Genomic DNA, 19,759 nt, shown 5'->3' on the forward strand with positions numbered 1-19,759 from the left:
ACTTCTCAGTCAGTTCTGAGTAGAGATAAAGGACAGATCCAAAGGAGATTGTAAACCACTGAAAAATCCAAGGTGCTGCTGGGTCAGTCAAGAGTATGAGTAGGCTATGTCTGCCAGGAGAGAGAGGTGAACTTGCAATGCCCCTGGTGTGCTTGATGACAACAGAGCAGACAGTAACCAGGCAGATCAGAGACCAGAGAGCAAGCAGAACAAGAGAGTGTGTAGCCTCCCTGCTACACTCACGTGAGGCCTCACCAGTCATCAAAGGACAAAACAAGTTAAAAGTGTAAATAGGAATTTTCTCCATGGTAAAAATTAACCAAAGAGGTTATAGAAATCATTGACTATTCTAAGTTCAAAACTATGAACTATGACCAAGTGATGTGAAACAGATACAGAATCTGTTTTATAGGTGGAAAAACCTAATAAAATCTTGGAGTACGAAAGTAACAACCACCACAAAACAAACAAAAACAAAAACAAAATACGCTTTAAGAGAAATTTGTAGTTCACATGTCTATGCAGTATGTAATCAGGTTTATGCAAGGACTCAGTTGAAGTCTCATGAAAGGATTTGATTATCTCATTTTTTTTCAATATATTTATACACCTGAATGTTCATAAGGAAACAGGAAGAAGTGAGAAAGAAATGGAGCAACTTCTCTCTACTCTCCATATCTGCTCTCTTAAAACTGGTTTGTCTGGTTGGTCAAAATCAGTTTTCAACTAGACACCAAAAGAAATCCAGGTGGGGAATTAAATATGGTGCAGAAAAAACGGCAGTGCATCTGGATGGGAGTAGAGTGACAAAGGGGGTGTCCCAGCATGCCAGTGTGCTCTGTCAATGCACAATGTTCCTTTAACTGTGAGTTGCTCAAAAACAGGAAGCAGGCAGTTCAAGACAATTAAATTAATCTTCCAATATTTACCTGAAACCAAAGCTTTCTCCTTACCATGCATTATTCTATTTTACAGAGTGTAAACAAGGGAATTTAATATTTCTCCAGATCTGAAAATATTCAGACTGTTAGTTAACTCAGCGTTGGCTAAAATAAACGGTCCCATTGCTTCATCATTCCTGGGAGATTTGATTCCCTAGTGACAGGAACAAAACTCATATCCTCGGTGATTTCAGGGTGTTTGTAATAGAAAGGTAGAGGTTGCTTCCAATTTATACAACTTTCTGCAAGAAATAATTGAGCATTTGGGATTTGTGCACGAGACGATTTGGGTATAAGTTTTTCAGATTTTTCATATTGCTGTTGCATTGTGAAATCAATCTCCTTTTGAAGGTAGGATTAGACTCCTTTCTTTAAAATGTTGGAAGCCATAGGTAAATATTTTAATTGATAAAAAAAAAATTAAGGCTGAATTTTAATCTGATGAATAACATGTATCTCTATTAAAATGTTACTCTTCTTTTTAGAGTAAGTTCTCATAAATAAAGGTACTGTGCAGTGATGTTTATATTAGACCGAACATCAGTCTCATCAAGAGTATTGCCTGCTTCCAATTGGGAAATCATTAAAATAGAAGCCACTGTGCCTACAATCAAGATTAGGTACAATCCTTAGCCTGCAAGGGCTCATCTTTGATGGTGAATCTTATTCTGGAGTAGACTTGCACATTTTACTATAGTACAAGTAGTTATGACCTTTTAGATGCTTACTTTGGGCCAGTCAAATTTTAAAAAAAATTCTCTCAATGAATTCCTTAACAGGGCAGGAGTTGTTATTAACAAAATTTTATGGATGAGAAAATTAAGGCACAGAGAGGTTGATAATTTCTTCAAGGTCCCGCAAATAAAAATAGAATTTCCTCTCAGGAAGTGAGAAATCAAACTCCCCAAAAAAATTATACTCTGCCGACTCTCTGTAATTAACCTACTTGTTCTCATTTGCTTCAATGAGAAGATAAGCAACATAAGTGGTGGTATTAACTAATCTTTTGAGTTCTTTTTGAGTTCACAATGCTACTCTGTAATTATGTGCATTGAGTTGTAGACTTTCTATGCCTTCTTGGTTAAGAAATGGCCACTTTCAGGCTTATAATCTACATTAATTATTTAAAGCAAATTATCAGATGTGTTTCATGAAGAAAAAATTTGATTTTTTTTTAACTTTAAATTGAACTATAAACACTCGCTAAAGAGAATAACTTTGTTCAATCCAAAGAAAAATAGTTTAGACAATTTAGGGACAAAACAGTGGCAGGACACATCTATATGTGTTCATAATAAGGTGAAATTCAGTAGCACAAATTCTGGGATGCTCGAAGGGCTAATTATGTCTCTTGCAAATGCTTTCCTCTGAGATTTCCTGACTCAAATCTTGTGGTCTTTTTACCTACGAGGAACACTATTACTGCAAAATATTCAAATTATCTGAAATACTCATTGCTTGCATTACCTCATTTCCCCACAGTAAAAACGAATAGAGATGTTAATTGCTTTGACTCTTAATACATATTTAAATAAGTGAAGTTGTTAAGAACTCCATCAGAGCATGAAAAGCATATTTGCCTAATTTGGCAATTATCATGGTAAAACTCAGTTGAATCTTTACAAGTTTAAAAGAGGAAAAACATGAAATACTTAGAATTTCATTGAATTAAATGACTTCTTTTACATCGTATCACCATTGACAAATAATTCCAAGTTCTCATATACAGTGCGGGATAATGCAATGGACAAGAACCCTTGAATGCTGAATTTATATAGTGCCTTACGAAGTGACCTGTTTCCATCCTTTGTATTGTAGTTATTTAAAAAAAAAAAAAGAGTAAATACAATATAATCATAACTTTGCATATTTTATCAAGAGAGGATGCCAGTTTTCTGTGGTGGTCTCTGTGGTCTCTCTTATTATGCAATGTTGAGAAATGCAACTCATGGTTTTTTCTTTTCTTTTTTTTTTTTTTCAGTACTAGAGATTGAATCCAGGGGCGCTTTACCACTGAGCTACATCCTCAGTCCTATTTTATATTTTGAGGCGGGCTTGCAGGTTTCCTAAACTGGCCTCAAACTCACCATCCTCCTGTCTCATCTTCCAAGATATTGGTATTACAGACACAAACCACTATACCTGGCACAATTCATAATATTTTATGTACTCTCTCTTTTACATAATTAATATGATTATCATTTCTTTATAATGTAATGCATGTATATTTTATATTCTGATGAACCTGTGTTCAAATAATTTTAGAGCATTTCAAAGTCTTTATTTGGCAAGAGACAGAATGAGGTAGAGTTACAGAGAATAGTGGTGAATAATTATGGTCTATGGTTTTGTTTATCAACCTTTTAAAAATTATTACATCCCCACTGTCCCACCAGAGCCTCTTGATACATTGTTTGCCCTTACATGCTGCTGATCACGAATCTTTAAAACCACCAAAGTATGTTGATGTATATGTTTTCTATTGTATAAATGCATATAAACACACACATATGTATACATTTATATAAATCTTGTGTACATAAAAAGAGCTATGATTTTTTTTTTTTTTTTTTTTTTTTTTTTGTTCTCCCAAAGCAATTATTTATTCGGCTGGGCAAAAACACACTAAACAAATGAGATCTTGAGCTGGGCAGAAAGTTAAAGGTTTGGTGGTACAAGGTCCCCTGAGGTGGCCTAGGGTGGGGAAAGTGGGCTTGCATTGCAGGCTGAAGATGAGGGAGCAACTTGAAGTTGATACGAAATTCAGAGGCGCTGACAAGAGATCGCAGTTGTCAGGAGGGATCCAGCGCCTTGCTCACTTTCACTTACCTAAGTCTATTCAGCTGAGGAAAACAGATAACTTTCAGTGACTGGTACTTTGGATACCACATCCAAAGGTATGTTGTAGAAAAAAAGAATACAATTTCAAAGAAAATACACATTTATATGCATATGTACAAGGAAATCGCAAATGAAGAGTAATAACAAAGAATTCCAGGGAATCTTCATGGTCCAAAGTTTTGATTATTACACATTTTTCTTGATTGCTCCCTTTCAGTGCCCCACCAGAACATGTTGATATACTGCACTTCCCTTAACCAGTGCCCCATCGTGAATCGTTAAACCCAGCAGTGTATGTGCAAAATGACAAGAGTTCTGCAAATATGGAAAGACTTGCCAAAAAGATAGGCAGGGACCCATTTACAAATGTTCTCTTCATTGTTTGGGGAGTTCCATACACGCTTTGATATTTAAAGTGTCAAAAGCATGTTTACCAAGCTTTCAGACGCATTTTTATTTCCTTTCCTTTAGACCTTATTTGCAGCCAAGAAAAGAGAATGTTGAAGAAAAACCACACTGTGGTGACTGAGTTTATTCTCCTGGGACTGACAGATCGAGCAGAGCTTCAGCCTGTCCTTTTCCTGGTCTTCTTACTCATCTACCTCATCACAGTAACGGGCAATGGGACCATGATTTTCTTAATCAGAAGTGACTCGAAACTTCACACCCCAATGTACTTCTTCCTCAGCCACCTCTCCTTTCTGGATCTCTGCTATGCCACCACTGTTACACCACAGATGCTGGTTAACTTCCTCTCCAAGAGAAAAAAACATTTCCTTCATTGGCTGCTTTATACAATTTCACTTTTTGATTGCCCTGGTGATTACTGATTATTATATTCTTGCAGTGATGGCTTATGACCGCTACATGGCCATCTGCAAGCCCTTGTTATATAACAGCAAAATGTCCAGGCGTGTGTGTCTCTCTCTTGTTGCTGCTGCTTATGTTTATGGCTTTGCAAATGGCCTGGCCCAGACCATCCTGATGCTTCGTCTGTCCTTCTGCGGACCCAATGAGGTCAATCACTTTTATTGTGCAGATCCCCTTCTCCTGGTGCTGGCCTGCTCAGACACCTATGTCAAAGAGACCACCATGTTTGTGGTGGCTGGATCCAACCTCACCTGCTCCCTCACCATCATCCTCATCTCCTACATTTTCATCTTCTCAGCCATTCTTCGCATGCGCTCGGCTGAGGGCAGGCGCAAGGCCTTCTCTACCTGTGGGTCCCACCTGACAGCGGTCACAGTGTTTTATGGAACATTGTTCTGCATGCACCTGAGGCCCCCTTCTGAGACATCTGTGGAACAGGGGAAAATCGTGGCTGTGTTTTATGTCTTTGTGAGTCCCATGTTAAACCCTATGATCTACAGCCTGAGGAACAAAGATGTCAAGAGGGCAATAAGGAAAGTCATCAAAAAGGAACCATTGGCTTAGTAAGCTAGACCTGCTCACAAATGTGTAAAAATGTCTTTATTATTTGAAAAATTTGGGATCTGCTTAATTTAACAAATTGTTTCCTGTTATTTTTAATTTTTTTCTTTTATAATTTGCAAATAGGACTTGCAAGTATGTATTAAATTATTATATGGAGTTTACAGTTTTCTTTTTTTTCCTGTAGATATATTTTTTAAATAATTTATTTATTTTGTTTCATTGTAAACCAATGGGGTACAATTTATTTCTCTGGTTGTACATGAAGTAGAGGCATACCATATGTGTAATCATACATGTACATAGGGTAATGATGTTTGTCTCAATCTTTTATTTTTCCTTCCCTCCACCCTTCCCACCACTCTTTCCTCTATATAGTCCCTCCTTCCTCCATTCTTGCCTCCCTCCAACTCCCCATTATGTATCATTATCCACTTATCAGGGAGATCATTCATCCTTTGGTTTTTTGGGATTGACTTATCTCACTTAACATGATATTCTCCAACTTCATCCATTTGCCTGCAAATGCCATCATTTTATTCTTCTTTATGACTGAGTAATATTCCATTGAGTGTGTGTATATATATATATATATATATATATAGTTTTCAATGAATCTTTAATAAAGAATGGATAAATTTAATGCCTAGAACTGAGGCATTGCTATGATTCTATGGAATTAAGGAAGAGCCAATTATTCCACCCTTAGCATTCACACTGATACTGTTATAACATTGGAATTATCAAATGCTATCGTAATGACTATTCATTGGATATATTTAGTATTACTATCCTCCAAATGTTTTTCATAAACTTGTCTACCTTATTGGGTGAAGTTACCTGTATTCTTCATACAAATGATGTGTTAATGAAAGTCTTTGGTGGGTATCTCAAATTATTCCTCTATGGTATGCCTTTCAAATGGTGTTACTGACAAAATGATATCCTCATACATGAGATGCTTGATGGAAATATCAAATTTACCTTACAAGTGTTTTGTGTTTTTTACAGTGTGCACTCTTATCAATTATGGACCTCTGTTCAACCATTTCATAATCATTATAAATGAACAGATTGCACTGGATCTTTCAACTACATAAATATATGGATGTGTGTGTAAAATACAATATGCATAGTGGGTTTTTTTTTTTATAGCATACTTAAATTTCTCTTATGAGAAACTAACTTTCCTGTGTTCTTCCTGTTTTAATATTTTTTCTTACTCCTTTTAGAAATCTTTCTTAAAGATATAAATGTTTTCTTGCCACATGTTTTAATATGTAATATGTATATAATACATTCATGTTTTTGATTTTACCTTGTTCATGTCATATCATTTTAAATGCTAAAATTTTATTGTTTTTCATATTATCAAATTTTATCTTTATTTTAATTTTTTAATTTTACAGACTGCATTTTGATTTGCTGTACACAAATGGGGTACTTTTCATTTTTAAGATTGTACACAATGTAGATTCAAACCATTCAAGTAATCATACATGTGCGTAGGGTAGTGATATCTGTGTCATTCCACCATCTTTGCTAGCCCTGCCCCCTCAAATTATTCATACTTCCATTTACAGTTCCATTGATTGCTCTTAGGAAATTAGATGGATTTTGATATATGATTGAGTCAATATTTTATCTATATTATTAAATTATTTTTCTGGTTTCACTTGTTAAACTATTTTGACCTCTAGATAAAAACTTTTAAAATAATATAAACGCCCCTTCTGTAGGTCCAAACTGACCATAATTTTATCTTCACATGATGTCCCTTAAGTTTCTGACCACCTCTTCATTTCACCTGTGGGCCACATATCGTGAGGCTTTATGAAGGATGCCACTCACAATGGATTTACATTCCAGCTCCTTCCTGCCAGTCAAGGTCATCAGTCAGATTTCTGTGACACTTCACAGCTTCTGAAACTCTCCTGGTCTGACCCACATATTGGTGAGGTTGTCCCTTTTGCTTTGGCCAGTTGTGGTGAGCTGAGCTGCCTCTTGATGATTCTCATTTCCTTCTCTACGTCTCTCTCTCATCTGCAGACGCATTCTGCAGAACAGAAGTTCAAGTCTTCTTCATTTGCATTTCCCATTGACAGTGGTCACTGTCTCTTTGGGACAATCTTGTTTATGCATCTGTGCCCCAGATCTAGCTGCTCCAAGAACCAAGACCAAGTGATGTCTGTGTTTATACACTGGTCATTTCATGATCAAGCCTCTCATCTCGAGCCTGAGGAGAAGATATCTTAGGAAAATTGTTTTTCATAAAAACCTGTTTTGACTCCTCTGTTTTGAATCATCCAATTGTGTTTTGTAATCCTGAGGGAACTCATAAATAATTGAATCCATCTCCATTCAGTCTGTTCCACTTCATTCCTTCAAGAGACTCCTTTATGAATGTGGGGATGAACTCAGTGTCCCAAAAATCCTATGGAATGTGACCACTCTATTTAAATTCCATTTATATTAAAATAACCACACATTAGATTTTAACACCCTGCTCATGTGTAATACACAATATAAAAATAGCTGAAACAGAGAAGGACTGAATGTCAAGAGGAATGGTCTATCTTCTTCCATGTCTGATGGCTTCATAATCTTCATGATCTGTGGGCGGCTCAACTTCCAGGGGAGAAGTGAGGAAACGTAGGCTGAGCCAAAACATGTGCAGACCCTGAGATAGCAAAACTGGGACAGGAACAGTGTCATGGAGCAGATGATAGGAGAACTTGATAAGGAGATATACTCTACACTTCCTCAACATAAACTGTGAAGTTTTTATTTTTGCATAGGTAAGAAATATAAACTTAAGCAGCCTTACTCAAGATAACCATTCTGTCCCTAAAGCTGTGGCAAATATCCATAGATAACTACTTTAATAGTAGCTGTAATTTGATTGAAACAAACTTAAGACCTTCAGTTGACTTGACTGGTATTTTCAGTACTGGTATTGCCCCTGCTATTACTGGATTTTCTTTACCAACAGGGAACATTGACAGGTGAACATTATAATTTGGGGAGAGTGTGGAGAAATTTGAAGCCTTGCATGTGGTGGGTGGGAAAGTGAAATGGTGGACCTCATGTCTTGTCATGAGGACTCAGGTGACACAATAATTGAAGTTGTTCTGGCATCATGACTTTTTCATCAAATATAAGAAAGAAGCATTCAAAATATTTGTATACCAGTTGTAATAAACCTGAAAAGAATAAACAAATGTCCTTGTCCATGTGGTCAAAGATACTGCTTATATATATATATATTTTTTTCCAGTGCTAGGGATAAAACCCAGGGGAGCTCTACCACTGAGACACATCCCCAATTCTTTTATTTTATATTTTAAGGCAGGATCTCACTACGATGAGGCTGGCCTTGAACTTGTGATCCTTCTGCCTCAGCTTCCAGAGTCTCTGGGATTATAGGTGTGGATCACCATATCCATGTTTCAAAATATTTATATGCCAGTTTGTCATCAATATACAAGGGATAAAATATTCACTTCTTCAGGTGAATAAACGTACTATGTCTTGTTTGACATTATGAATATGCTTTTCTGCCTAGGTGGGTTATTGGAATGGTGAAAGTTCTACTGTAATGCATAATTATCTCTAGGATGAAGATACTACAATTTATTTCTTACATGTGAAAATACCTAAGTTAGAGGAAATAAAAATTTTTGGTACCAGGGCTTGAACTCAGGGGCATTTAACTACTGGGTCACATCCTCATCCCTTTTTTATATTTTATTTAGAGATAGAGTCTCTCTAAGTTGCTTAGGGCCTCACTGAGTTACTGAGGCTGATTTTGAACTTGTGGTCCTCCAGCCTCAGCCTCCTGAGCTACTGGGATTACAGGCATGTGCCACTACATATTTTTTAAATACTCAGCAAAAGCTAGGGTTTCAAATCAAAATGTTATCCTCTCGTATATTTTGGGGCTGGTTCTAAAACCACCCAAACCATAGAGATTTATTAATATGTGTAATATATAATTATGTTCATGGCAAATATGTTTCAGGAAAATATAAATTTTTCTAAATATGAAAAATATAAATGTACTTGAATACATTTCATACAGAGAAGACTCAAGTAGGGCATTCAGTGCAATTATGGTTTTCAAGATAAAAGACCATGGTCAGCTTCCAAATGGAGAGATTCATGAGATGAAGCTGTAGCCAGAATTGTTCCTATGTCAGACACTTCCTTTCACACACTCCCCAAACTGCAATTTCTATTAAATAAATTAGTCATTAAAATTTGGTGAAATTTTAAGAAAAAGTGTTTCTCAATATTTTCAAAGACTTCATTTTCAAGTTCTTTGGCGTTTCTTTCAATTGGTAGCGATTTCTTTTCTTCTCTTGACTATAAGAAAATTTGATTCTTGAGATATTTAAAATGTCCTGAAGATGCATTTGCCATGCTTTCTTCAGGAGGTAGGAAGAGGAGGAGGAAATCAAGGGGACTTATATGTTTCTGGAGTATATACAGAGCTACAGAGGAGTGTCAGCAAGATAAAAAGGATTAAGGCAGAGGACTGAATGATATTGGAGGGAATGGCCTACAGGATACACTGGCTTCTTTTTCCTACATGTGCCATGTACCTATCTTAGTAAGGTAAATGGAGATGTAAAATTATGAAGAGTTTTTGAGGATACATGACTGTCAATCCAAAGTGTCCTCTTCCTTAAGATGATTGATATAGACACTGAAGTTCTTCATGGCTCTTAAAAAGAAGGAGAAAGCTGGGATCCTTCCACTGATCTTCCTTAACTAAATGAGTTTTGTAGTGTTCCTTCCTTTTCTATTTCATGGAATAATTTCAGGAGGGTTGGTAATAGTTCTTCTTTAAAGGTCTTTTATAACTCAGCTAAGAATACATGTGGTCCTGGGCCTTTCTTTGATGGAAGGCTTTTGATAGTTGCTTAAATTTCATTACTTGATATGGATTTCCTTAAGTTTTTTATATCCTCATGGATCAAGTTGGATAAGTCATTTGTTCCTAGGAATTTGGCCCATTCTTCAAGATTTTCTAGTTAATTGGAGCATAAATTTTCAAGATAGTTTCTGACGATCTTCCGGATTTTACTGTTTGTGGTGATGGTTTCTTTTTCTTCTTGAATTTTATTAATCCGAGTTCTTCCTCTCTTTCTCTTGATTAACTTAGCTAAGAGTTTATCAGTTTTGTTTATCCTTTCAAAAGACCAACTCTTTATTTCATTGCTTTTTTTTTTATTATTCTTTTTATTTTTCAATTTTATTGATTTTTAGCTCTGATTTTCATTATTTCCAGTCTCTACTAATATTGGTGTTGGATTGTTTTGATTTTTTAGGGCCTTGAGACATAATGTGAAATTATTTATTTGGGATCTTTCTTTTCTTTTAATGTATGAGCTCAATACTTTGAACTTTCCTCATAGAAATACCTTCATAATGTCTCAGAGATTTTGATGTATTACATCAGAATTTTGTACTTTTCCACTGATTTCTTCTACTATCCATTCATTATTTAAAAGTGCATTATTTTAACTCCAAATGTTAGAGTGGTTTCTGTTTTTTATCTTGTCATTGATTTCTAATTTCATTCTATGATGATCTAATAGAATGCAAAGTATTATTTCTTTTTTTTTTTTTTTGTATTTGTCAAGATTTGCTTTGTGACCTAAAATATTGTCTATTTTAGAAAATGTTCCTTGTTCTCCTGACAGGAATGTGAATTAAGTCATTGTTGGATGAAATATTCAACAGCTGTCTGTTAGGTTCAAATGATTAATTGCCTTTTTTAGTACTATCGAATCTTTATGTAGTTTGTTTGCACAAGTGAATCCAGTGGTGAGAGAGGTGTGTTAAAATCACCCAGTATTATTGTATTGTGGTCTATTTTATGTTTTTATTTTGTATTTTTACATACTGCATTTTGATTCATTGTACACAAACGGGGTACAACTTTTCATTTCTACGACTGTACACAAGGTAAATTCACACCATTCATGTAATCATACATGTACACAGGGTAATGATGTCTGTCTGTCTCATTCTACCATCTTTTATACCCCGCCGTCCCCTTTCACATCTCATTTCTTTCTATGTAAAGTTCCTCGATTCTTCTCTCATTCCCCCACACCCTACCCCCATTATGTATCATCATCCACTTATCTGGGAAAACATTTGGTTTTTGGTTTTTTGAGATTGACTTATTTCACTTAGCATGCTATTCTCCAATTCCATTCATTTTCTGACAATGCCATAATTTTATTCTTCATTGTGACTGAATAATATTCCACTATGTATAGATACCACAGTTTCTTTACCTATTCATCTGTTGAAGGGCATCTAGGTTGGTCCCACAATCTAGCTATTGTGAATTGAACTACTATTAACATTGATGTGACTGTGTTACCGTATATGCTAATTTTATGTCCTTTTGGTATAAACTGAGGAGTGGGATAACTGGGTCAAAAGGTGAGTCCATTCCAAGTTTTCTGAGTAATCTCCGTATTGCTTTCCACAGTGGATACACCAATTTGCAACTCCACCAGCAATGTACATGTGTGCCTTTTTCTCCACATCCATGCCACACCTAGTATTGCTTTTGTTCTTGATAGTATCCATTCTAATTGTAGTAGGATGGAATCTTAAAGTTGTTTTAATTTGCATTTTTTCTGATTACTAGAGATGTTGAAAACTTTTTCATGTATTTGTTAATCACCTGTATATCTTCTTCTGTAAAGTGTCTGTCCAGTTTCTTGACCCATTTATTGATTGGGTTCTTGATATTGAGAATTTGTTTCATATGTCTAGATGCTCCATTATTTGGGAAATAAATATTTATGATCATTATATCTTGTCGATGCGTGATTCTCTTATTAAGCAGTATGAAGTGACCTTCCTTGTCTCTTTTAATTAATTTTGTCTTGAAATCTACTTTATCTGATGTGAGAATAATTACCTGTGCTTGTTTATGAGTCCCATATAAACAGTATGCTTTTCCCCATCTTTTCACCTTCAGTCTGTGGATGTCTTTTCCTGTAGGATGAGTCTCTTGCAAATCAATTCAGAAGAAAGGATCACAGCAACACTTCTATGCCACATTTGCAAACTCAAATTTACCTGCAATGCAATACTTCTGAAAATTATAATATCAATGTTCAAGTGAATTTGTCAATTGAGTAAAAAATCCATCAAGAAGGAGATTCAGTGGACCCCAAAACTCCAAAAATGGTGACACCAGAGATATTTTAATGTTTCAACAAAAAAGATTATTGTTATTATACCGCTTGTACCTTTAATGGAACATATATCTAATAATTAACTATTGTGTGACCCTCTGACCTGGAACAGAGGCACAGCATAAAACAAAATTCACCAATGGTTAAGCTTAAAGTAATCTAATAAAAATTTGAAAATACAATATAAGAGACATTTTTCAAAGTATATGAAAGAGCAGAGTCTAATGGCAGAAAATAATTTCCAAATTCAGACCTGATAGAGCCATGGCAATTACTGCTGTCACCAAAACTCATCGAGAGTTGAAGTCAGGAATCAAATTCCTGACTGCCCTCTTCCCCCAAACACACTTCAGCAACGTTCCCTGGATTAATGGGAAACAAGAAGGAAATGAGAAAACAGTGGAGTTTCATCTTGTTCCTTCCTCTAATCTCTTTCTGAATCTTACCACTGGCCAAAGTCAGTTTTAAACTGAGTATCATAGGAGCTCCATCAATGTGATACATAACCCCAGTTGGAGAAAAAAAAAGATAGAGAAAAACCATAATGCAATGGGGGATGGTAGTAGAGTGGGAAAGGAGGATCCCAGCACACCTCTGTTGTCTCAACCAGCATTGCCAAACTCTCAGTTCAGGTGAGGAGTGAAGGGGTTTTGGAAAATAAAGATTCACAAACACAGATTTTGAAGATTAAACTGGGATCAGGTGGAGCTCTTCCCTCTGATGGAGATGCAGATCTAAAGAGTTATACTAGCAATCTTTATTAATATATGTCTCAGTATCAGGTTAAAGACTATGCAAGCATTATTCTTTGTATTCAAGAGAGTTGCAGAAGCTGGGACATCTACATAGCTTTTCTGCAGTTGCAATCTACAGTGGCAAAGTGCAATGTTAGGAGCTTTGTGTAGCTCTTAAGAAAGTCCAATGTTAAAAGTTGCTGTAAAGTGGCCAAGAACTGGAGAAGCGGAGCTGGTGAAACATTGTGGTTGTCTAGCATAAGAATTCCTTCCTTCCCAGGAGCTGTGTGCCTGAGATCAAGGTCAGAGCTGATAGGACTCTTGCACAGAGCCTCCTCATGCAGGGCATTGCCACAGCGCTAAGCATCCTGTGCCTTTGCACAGCAACATTCCCAGGAACTGGGCATGCCACAGTCATGAGGTCATCAGAGACCCCCAATCTCAGTCACTGCTCTTCCATCCTCTGTCACCTCTCTCCACACTCTATTACCTACATATGCATGCTGTTCCTACAGCTATGAATTGTTATTTCTATTAGAAAGATGAATGCTCAAGGTTTAAAATCAGTTAGGCAATACTCTAAGTTCACTGATCTTCCAATATTTTCCTACTCTGAAATGTTCTCTTTATGGGACAAGTTATCCTGCTTTACAAGTTGTAAATGAGAGAACTAGGTATTTCCCAAAGTCAGAAAACATTAAGATATTCAGAATACTATAATACACATAGGAGTCCCTGTTTCATCATTCCTGGGCGATTTGATTTACTGATAAAGGTGGTTACTGGGCAATACTCAAATTCTAACGAAACTAGTAGTTTTAGAACAGGAACATTGTGTTTTTTTTTCAATAATCCAACTAACTTACTATGAGAAATGATTGGACCATAGGGAACTGGTTCCTCTGAGACGATTCTGTTATAAACTCCTCAGGTTGTTAATGTTGATGCCGTCATTGTGAAATCACCATCCTTTCTGAGGTAGGTTTAGACCTGTTTCCTTAAATCTTTTTAACCAATTAAAATAAGTTGAACTGAATAGTAATCTGATGAAAGAAAATGCTCTTCTAAAATGTTACTAGTCTTCTTAGAGGAAGTTAGTTTTAAATAAATAGAGGACTGCTGTTTATATAATGGAAAGAGACTAGGACAATGAGAACATTAAATACATCAAGAATTATTGATACTTCCACTTGGGAAAGCATTTCACAGGTGCCACTATGCTTAGAGTCCAAAATTAGAATCCTTGTCCATTGTCTTCTCTTTTTTTTTTTTTTTTTTTGTTGGCGGGGGGCAGTTACCCAGGATTGAACTCAGGGACAGTCAATCACTGAGCCACATTCCCAGCCCTATTTTGTATTTTATTTAGAGACAGGATCTCACTGAGTTACTTAGTGCCTTGCTTCTGCTGAGGCTAGCTTTGAACTCATGATCCTCCTGCCTCAGCCTCCCAAGTTGCTGGGATTGCAGGTGTGCGCCACCATGCTCAGTTGTTCCTTATCTTCTTTTCATGTTGAGTCTTGTTCTACGCAAGATCTGCATCTTTTACCATAATAGTAGCTCCAACTTTTTAAGTGCTTACCCATGCCGAAAATATTTTTTAAAGATTTCCCTGAATTAATATCTTCACATGAAAGCAGTTGCTCTTATTAACCAAACTTTATGAATGAGAAAATTGAGACTCAGAGAGATCAAAAATGTGCCTGAGACCACGCAATTGCAAACTAGAGGAACTGGGATTCCCACCCAGGATGTAGGGATGCAAAACCCAATAACTGGAACACTCTGCAGCCTCTCATGGATTAACCAGGCTCGCTCTCCCTTGCTTCAGAAGAGAAGAAAGCAAAATGAGGAGTTGAATTAAGTAACTGTCATCATTACTTCTTGAGTTCACTATGTTCGTCTATATTCATAAACATTTTATCCCATTTCCTTACTCTCTTGGTTGAAACATAGCAGCTTTTAGGTTTGTAATTTATAGTATTAAAATGAATTAAAAGAAGGATTTCAGAAAAATGCCTTCTCTCTTTTTTTCATACTTTTATGGAGCATGACCACATGCCAAGGAGACACTATCCTCATCAAAGCCAAAGGTGAATGGTTTAGACACTCTGGGGGACAAAGCAGTACCAGGAAGCATTTATGTGAGAGAATTTCAGGGTAAGATGAATTCTAGGAGTGCAAAGCTTGGGCTGCCCCCAAAGCTACTTATGTCCCTTGCAAATGCTTCTCTTTGAGATGCCCTGACCCAAACCATCTAGGGCATGTGTGCTTTTTCTTAAAATGAAGGCTCTTACTATAAAGTTTTCAGTTAAATTATCAATGTCCATGGCTTACACTGCCACTTTGCCCCAAAGTACAAAAATGACCAGGAGTGTCAAGCCTTTTGAATCTTTATTAATATTCCATAAATAAAGACATCAAACTATCATTCTAGCACTTTAAGTATCTTTGCCTATCTGGCAATTTTATTATAAGATTCAGTTGGAACTTATAAGCTTAAAAAAACTTGAAATATTTAGAATTTCAGTGAGTGGACAACTTGGATTGCATCTTCTTATCTTAGCCCATAAGCCCAAAATCCTCATAAGCAGAATGATAACACAATAAACAAGAAGACTTGAATGATGTGTTTGCAAGGTGCATTATGAAGTGAACTGATTGCCTCTTTGGAAATACATTAAAAAGAGTCAGTAAGATATCCTCATAATCATCATAAGTGGATGTGTATCATGGAGGGAAAAATGTGAATTTTCTTTCATGGTCTCCATGGTTCATTTTATTCTGCCCAAATATTGGGCAATGTACTTCATGGAATCTTAAGTACTTCCCCAGTTATCTACCTACTATCAGTATTTCACTGTTATATACACGTATTTTACATTGTGCAAAATTTTTCATATTTTGCTAGAGTTACAATGAGGTAGTATTATAGCAAACCATTATGGTCTAGGGATTTCTTTCTCATATATTTTTTCATTATTTTCTCAGCTCCAGCAGAGTTGTTTGATTCTTATTTTTCCCTTAAGCATCACCCTGACATGAACATTTAATACTTCATGTTGTTCATAGAATATGTATCTGTGTGTGTGTGTGTGTGTGTGTGTGTGTGTGTTTGTGTATGTATGTGTATATATATATGCCATCACCTATACAACATCAACAAATTATCTCCAGTAAGGTCTTTGGGAGATGGAGAAAAATACAGAGACAAAGAAAAAGAAAACACAGCAATATTTTCAAATAAAGCTGGGACCTGGCGTGACACTGCACTCTGATGGAGGAACAATGACCCAGAACTAGCTCCGCAAGTTTATTATATAGGGTCTCATAATCAGAAAGCTTAACTATAGTGGCATTGTAAGTTGTTCATTGCTGGTGAGTTATTAAGTGCTTCCTTGGGCACTAAAATGTTACAGAGCTAGAAACATTTTTGCAGCTATCCTACTGTTGCAGTGCAGATATTATCTTGCTGCAGCCAGGAAGCCCATTGTCCTGGAGGTCTGAAAACTATTAGTGTAAGAGCCAAGTGTCAAGGCTGTTAACAGCTTCACCTTTTGACAAGGAATATTTCCCAGACTTGGCATTTGCTGACACTGCAGAATCAGAAGATGACCATGGGCTCATCAGTTCTCCACACACATACACACATATATCCATATTTATTAAAAAATATCCTACATTTGTAAAATATTTAATATTTACTTTTGCTCTCATGCAATCAGTAATTTGTTCAAATAGGCAGAAGCACAGCAAGGGAGATCATCTGCAGGTCATAAATGTAGGAGGGTTTTGTGGTATGAGGCCTCCTGAGGTAGACTTGCATGGGATAAATGACCACATATTACAGGCCGCAGGAACCTCTGGAAAACTATTTGGTTTTGGTGGGCGGGTAGGAAAGGAGACTCTGGCTCTGTAGGGATCTGCCCTACCCTCAGTTTCATTTCCCTATGTACATTTAACTACAAAAACCTAGGTAAATTTCAATGGTTGCTATCTTGGAAACTGCACCCAAAGCTATTTTGTAGGACAAAGGATGATGATACTTTGAAAGAGAATCAACATTTCTACTCCTATTCTGAAGGAAACTGTAAATGAACAAATATATTAACACAACAAGAAGTTCTTCAAATATGAAAAGCCTTGAAAGAAATTCAGTTAAAACTATGAATGCCTTTACATAAATGTGTGTATACATGTGTGTGTATCTATCTCTCTCTTTATCTATTGAGAGGGCTACCTATAAATTTAGATGTTTAAAAAAACTTATCATATGCCACCTTTTATTTTCTTTTTGCCACTTGGGTTTAAAGTTTAAATGGTGATGAAGAAATATCAGATGATATCAGGTGAGTAATGAATAAATAACAAAAACCAGGTTCATTTTTATTTATTTTTTTCTGTAGACCTTATTTGCAGCCAAGAAATCAGAATGTTGAAGAAAAACCACACTGTGGTGACTGAGTTTATTCTCCTAGGACTGACAGATCGAGCAGAGCTTCAGTCTGTCCTTTTCCTGGTCTTCTTACTCATCTACCTCATCACAGTAACTGGCAATGGGACCATGATTTTCTTAATCAGAAGTGACTCAAAACTTCACACCCCAATGTACTTCTTCCTCAGCCACCTCTCCTTTGTAGATCTCTGCTATGCCACCACTGTTACACCACAGATGCTGGTTAACTTCCTGTCCAAGAGAAAAACCATTTCCTTCACTGGTTGCTTTATACAATTCCACTTTTTCATTGCCTTGGTGATCACAGATTTTTATATGCTCACAGTGATGGCTTATGACCGCTACATGGCCATCTGCAAGCCCTTAATATATGGTAGCAAGATGTCCAGGCGTGTGTGTCTCTCTCTTGTTGCTGCTACTTATGTTTATGGCTTTGCAAATGGCCTGGCCCAGACCATCCTGATGCTTCGTCTGTCCTTCTGTGGACCCAATGAGGTCAATCACTTTTATTGTGCAGATCCCCCTCTCCTGGTGCTGGCCTGCTCAGACACCTATGTCAAAGAGACCGCCATGTTTGTGGTGGCTGGATCCAACCTCACCTGCTCCCTCACCATCATCCTCATCTCCTACATTTTCATCTTCTCAGCCATTCTTCGCATGCGCTCGGCTGAGGGCAGGCGCAAGGCCTTCTCTACCTGTGGGTCCCATCTGACAGCGGTCACGGTTTTCTTTGGAACATTGTTCTGCATGTACCTGAGGCCCCCTTCTGAGACATCTGTGGAACAGGGGAAAATCGTGGCTGTGTTTTATATCTTTGTGAGTCCCATGTTAAACCCTATGATCTACAGCCTGAGGAACAAAGATGTCAAAAGGGCAATAAGGAAAGTCATCAAAAAGGAAATGTTGGCTTAGTAAGCTAGATTTGTTACAAGAGTGTAAGATATCTTTATTATGTGACCAACTTATGAGCACTTTAATAAATTATTTTCTGTTGATTATTTTTGCTGTCTTATGGTTCAGAAACAGAACTGTAAGTATGAGTTATTCTCTGGAGTTTACTGTGCAATCTTGTTTTTTCTATAAAACACATAGAAATTGAATGTCAAACCAGGACCATTTATAATGCTTTACAAAGTCCTTAAAGTACTGAGGATTCCATCCATGGTACTCCCATTGGTACAAAGTTATAGAACACAAAATTAACAAATTCTGCAGTTTTGACAGTTCACTAAATTGTTATGGATCTTAACCTCCATGTTATTTTTCACAAAAAGAACTATATTAGTTATGTTTTCCCACTTAATTCATATTATATAGTAATTAATATCTTTTGGATATATCTCAGATTATTACTCCAAGAAATAGCTTTCAAATGATTTTTCTCTTCCATTGGAGTTCTCTCTCATGAGATGAATGTTAGAAATGTCCACAGGATTTTTTTTGTGTGTGTTTTTGTGTGTTTATGTGTCTCTTTGTGTGTGTGTGTGTGTGTGTGTGTGTGTGTGTGTGTTTGGTGCTGGAAATTTTTCTCTGCATCTTTGCATGACAAACTAGAGCTCTGCTACTGAGCTACAACCCAAGCCTTTATTCATGGATTTTGTTATGTCCGTGCATTCATATTTATAGTTGAGCTGTCCTCCACTGTTTCCTTATCATTGCCTATTATTTTCTACATGTAAATTGTGTTTCATGTTGGTGGCACATAAGTGCTTAAATATACATACCTTTTATTTCTATATAGGTATGTAATATCTGTTTTCATTTTTACCTATTTTACTGTCATAATTTTGAATGTTAACATTTCATCATTTTTACATGTTGTTGAATGATTTATATTTCACTATGCCATGTCATTGTTTCCTCTTAGGAAATTAAACTGTTACAGATGAATAAGTTGATATTTACCTGTATTATTAGCGTATTATTAGAATTCAACTTCTTAAATTCTGTAATGAACTGTTTTAAGTCTGTAACCAAAAACAGAAAATAATATAAAGCTTTCCTTTACAGCTACAACTAATCATTAAATATTCACATGTCACATTTATTTCAGATACTCAGATACTAAAATGTTCAGTGCTCCCTGCCTAATTTTCTGTTTCTGAATTTCCTATAGTAAAAACTAATAGA

At 36.3% G+C, this 19,759-nt stretch overlaps 1 protein-coding gene and 1 pseudogene across 2 annotated transcripts in view; both read left to right on the forward strand.

Annotated features, from left to right (window-relative positions):
* The first annotated feature begins 4,279 nt into the window (after positions 1–4,279).
* Positions 4,280–5,216, forward strand: LOC306639690 (olfactory receptor 5M5-like; annotated as a pseudogene). Its single transcript has one exon. The product of its transcript is annotated as an olfactory receptor 5M5-like (transcript).
* A 12,389-nt stretch (positions 5,217–17,605) lies between these two features.
* LOC306639691 (uncharacterized protein) overlaps positions 17,606–19,759 on the forward strand; it is a gene marked incomplete at both ends in the record, with an annotated part of 39,842 nt that continues 37,688 nt past the window's right edge. The window contains one exon of the mRNA XM_079103468.1: positions 17,606–18,540. Within this exon, the coding sequence (XP_078959594.1) occupies positions 17,606–18,540 (935 nt within the window). The remainder of the gene's footprint in view (positions 18,541–19,759) is intronic.

This window comes from Sciurus vulgaris (assembly GCF_902686455.1).
Source record: "Sciurus vulgaris genome assembly, chromosome: 11".
Classification (NCBI taxonomy): domain Eukaryota; kingdom Metazoa; phylum Chordata; class Mammalia; order Rodentia; family Sciuridae; genus Sciurus; species Sciurus vulgaris.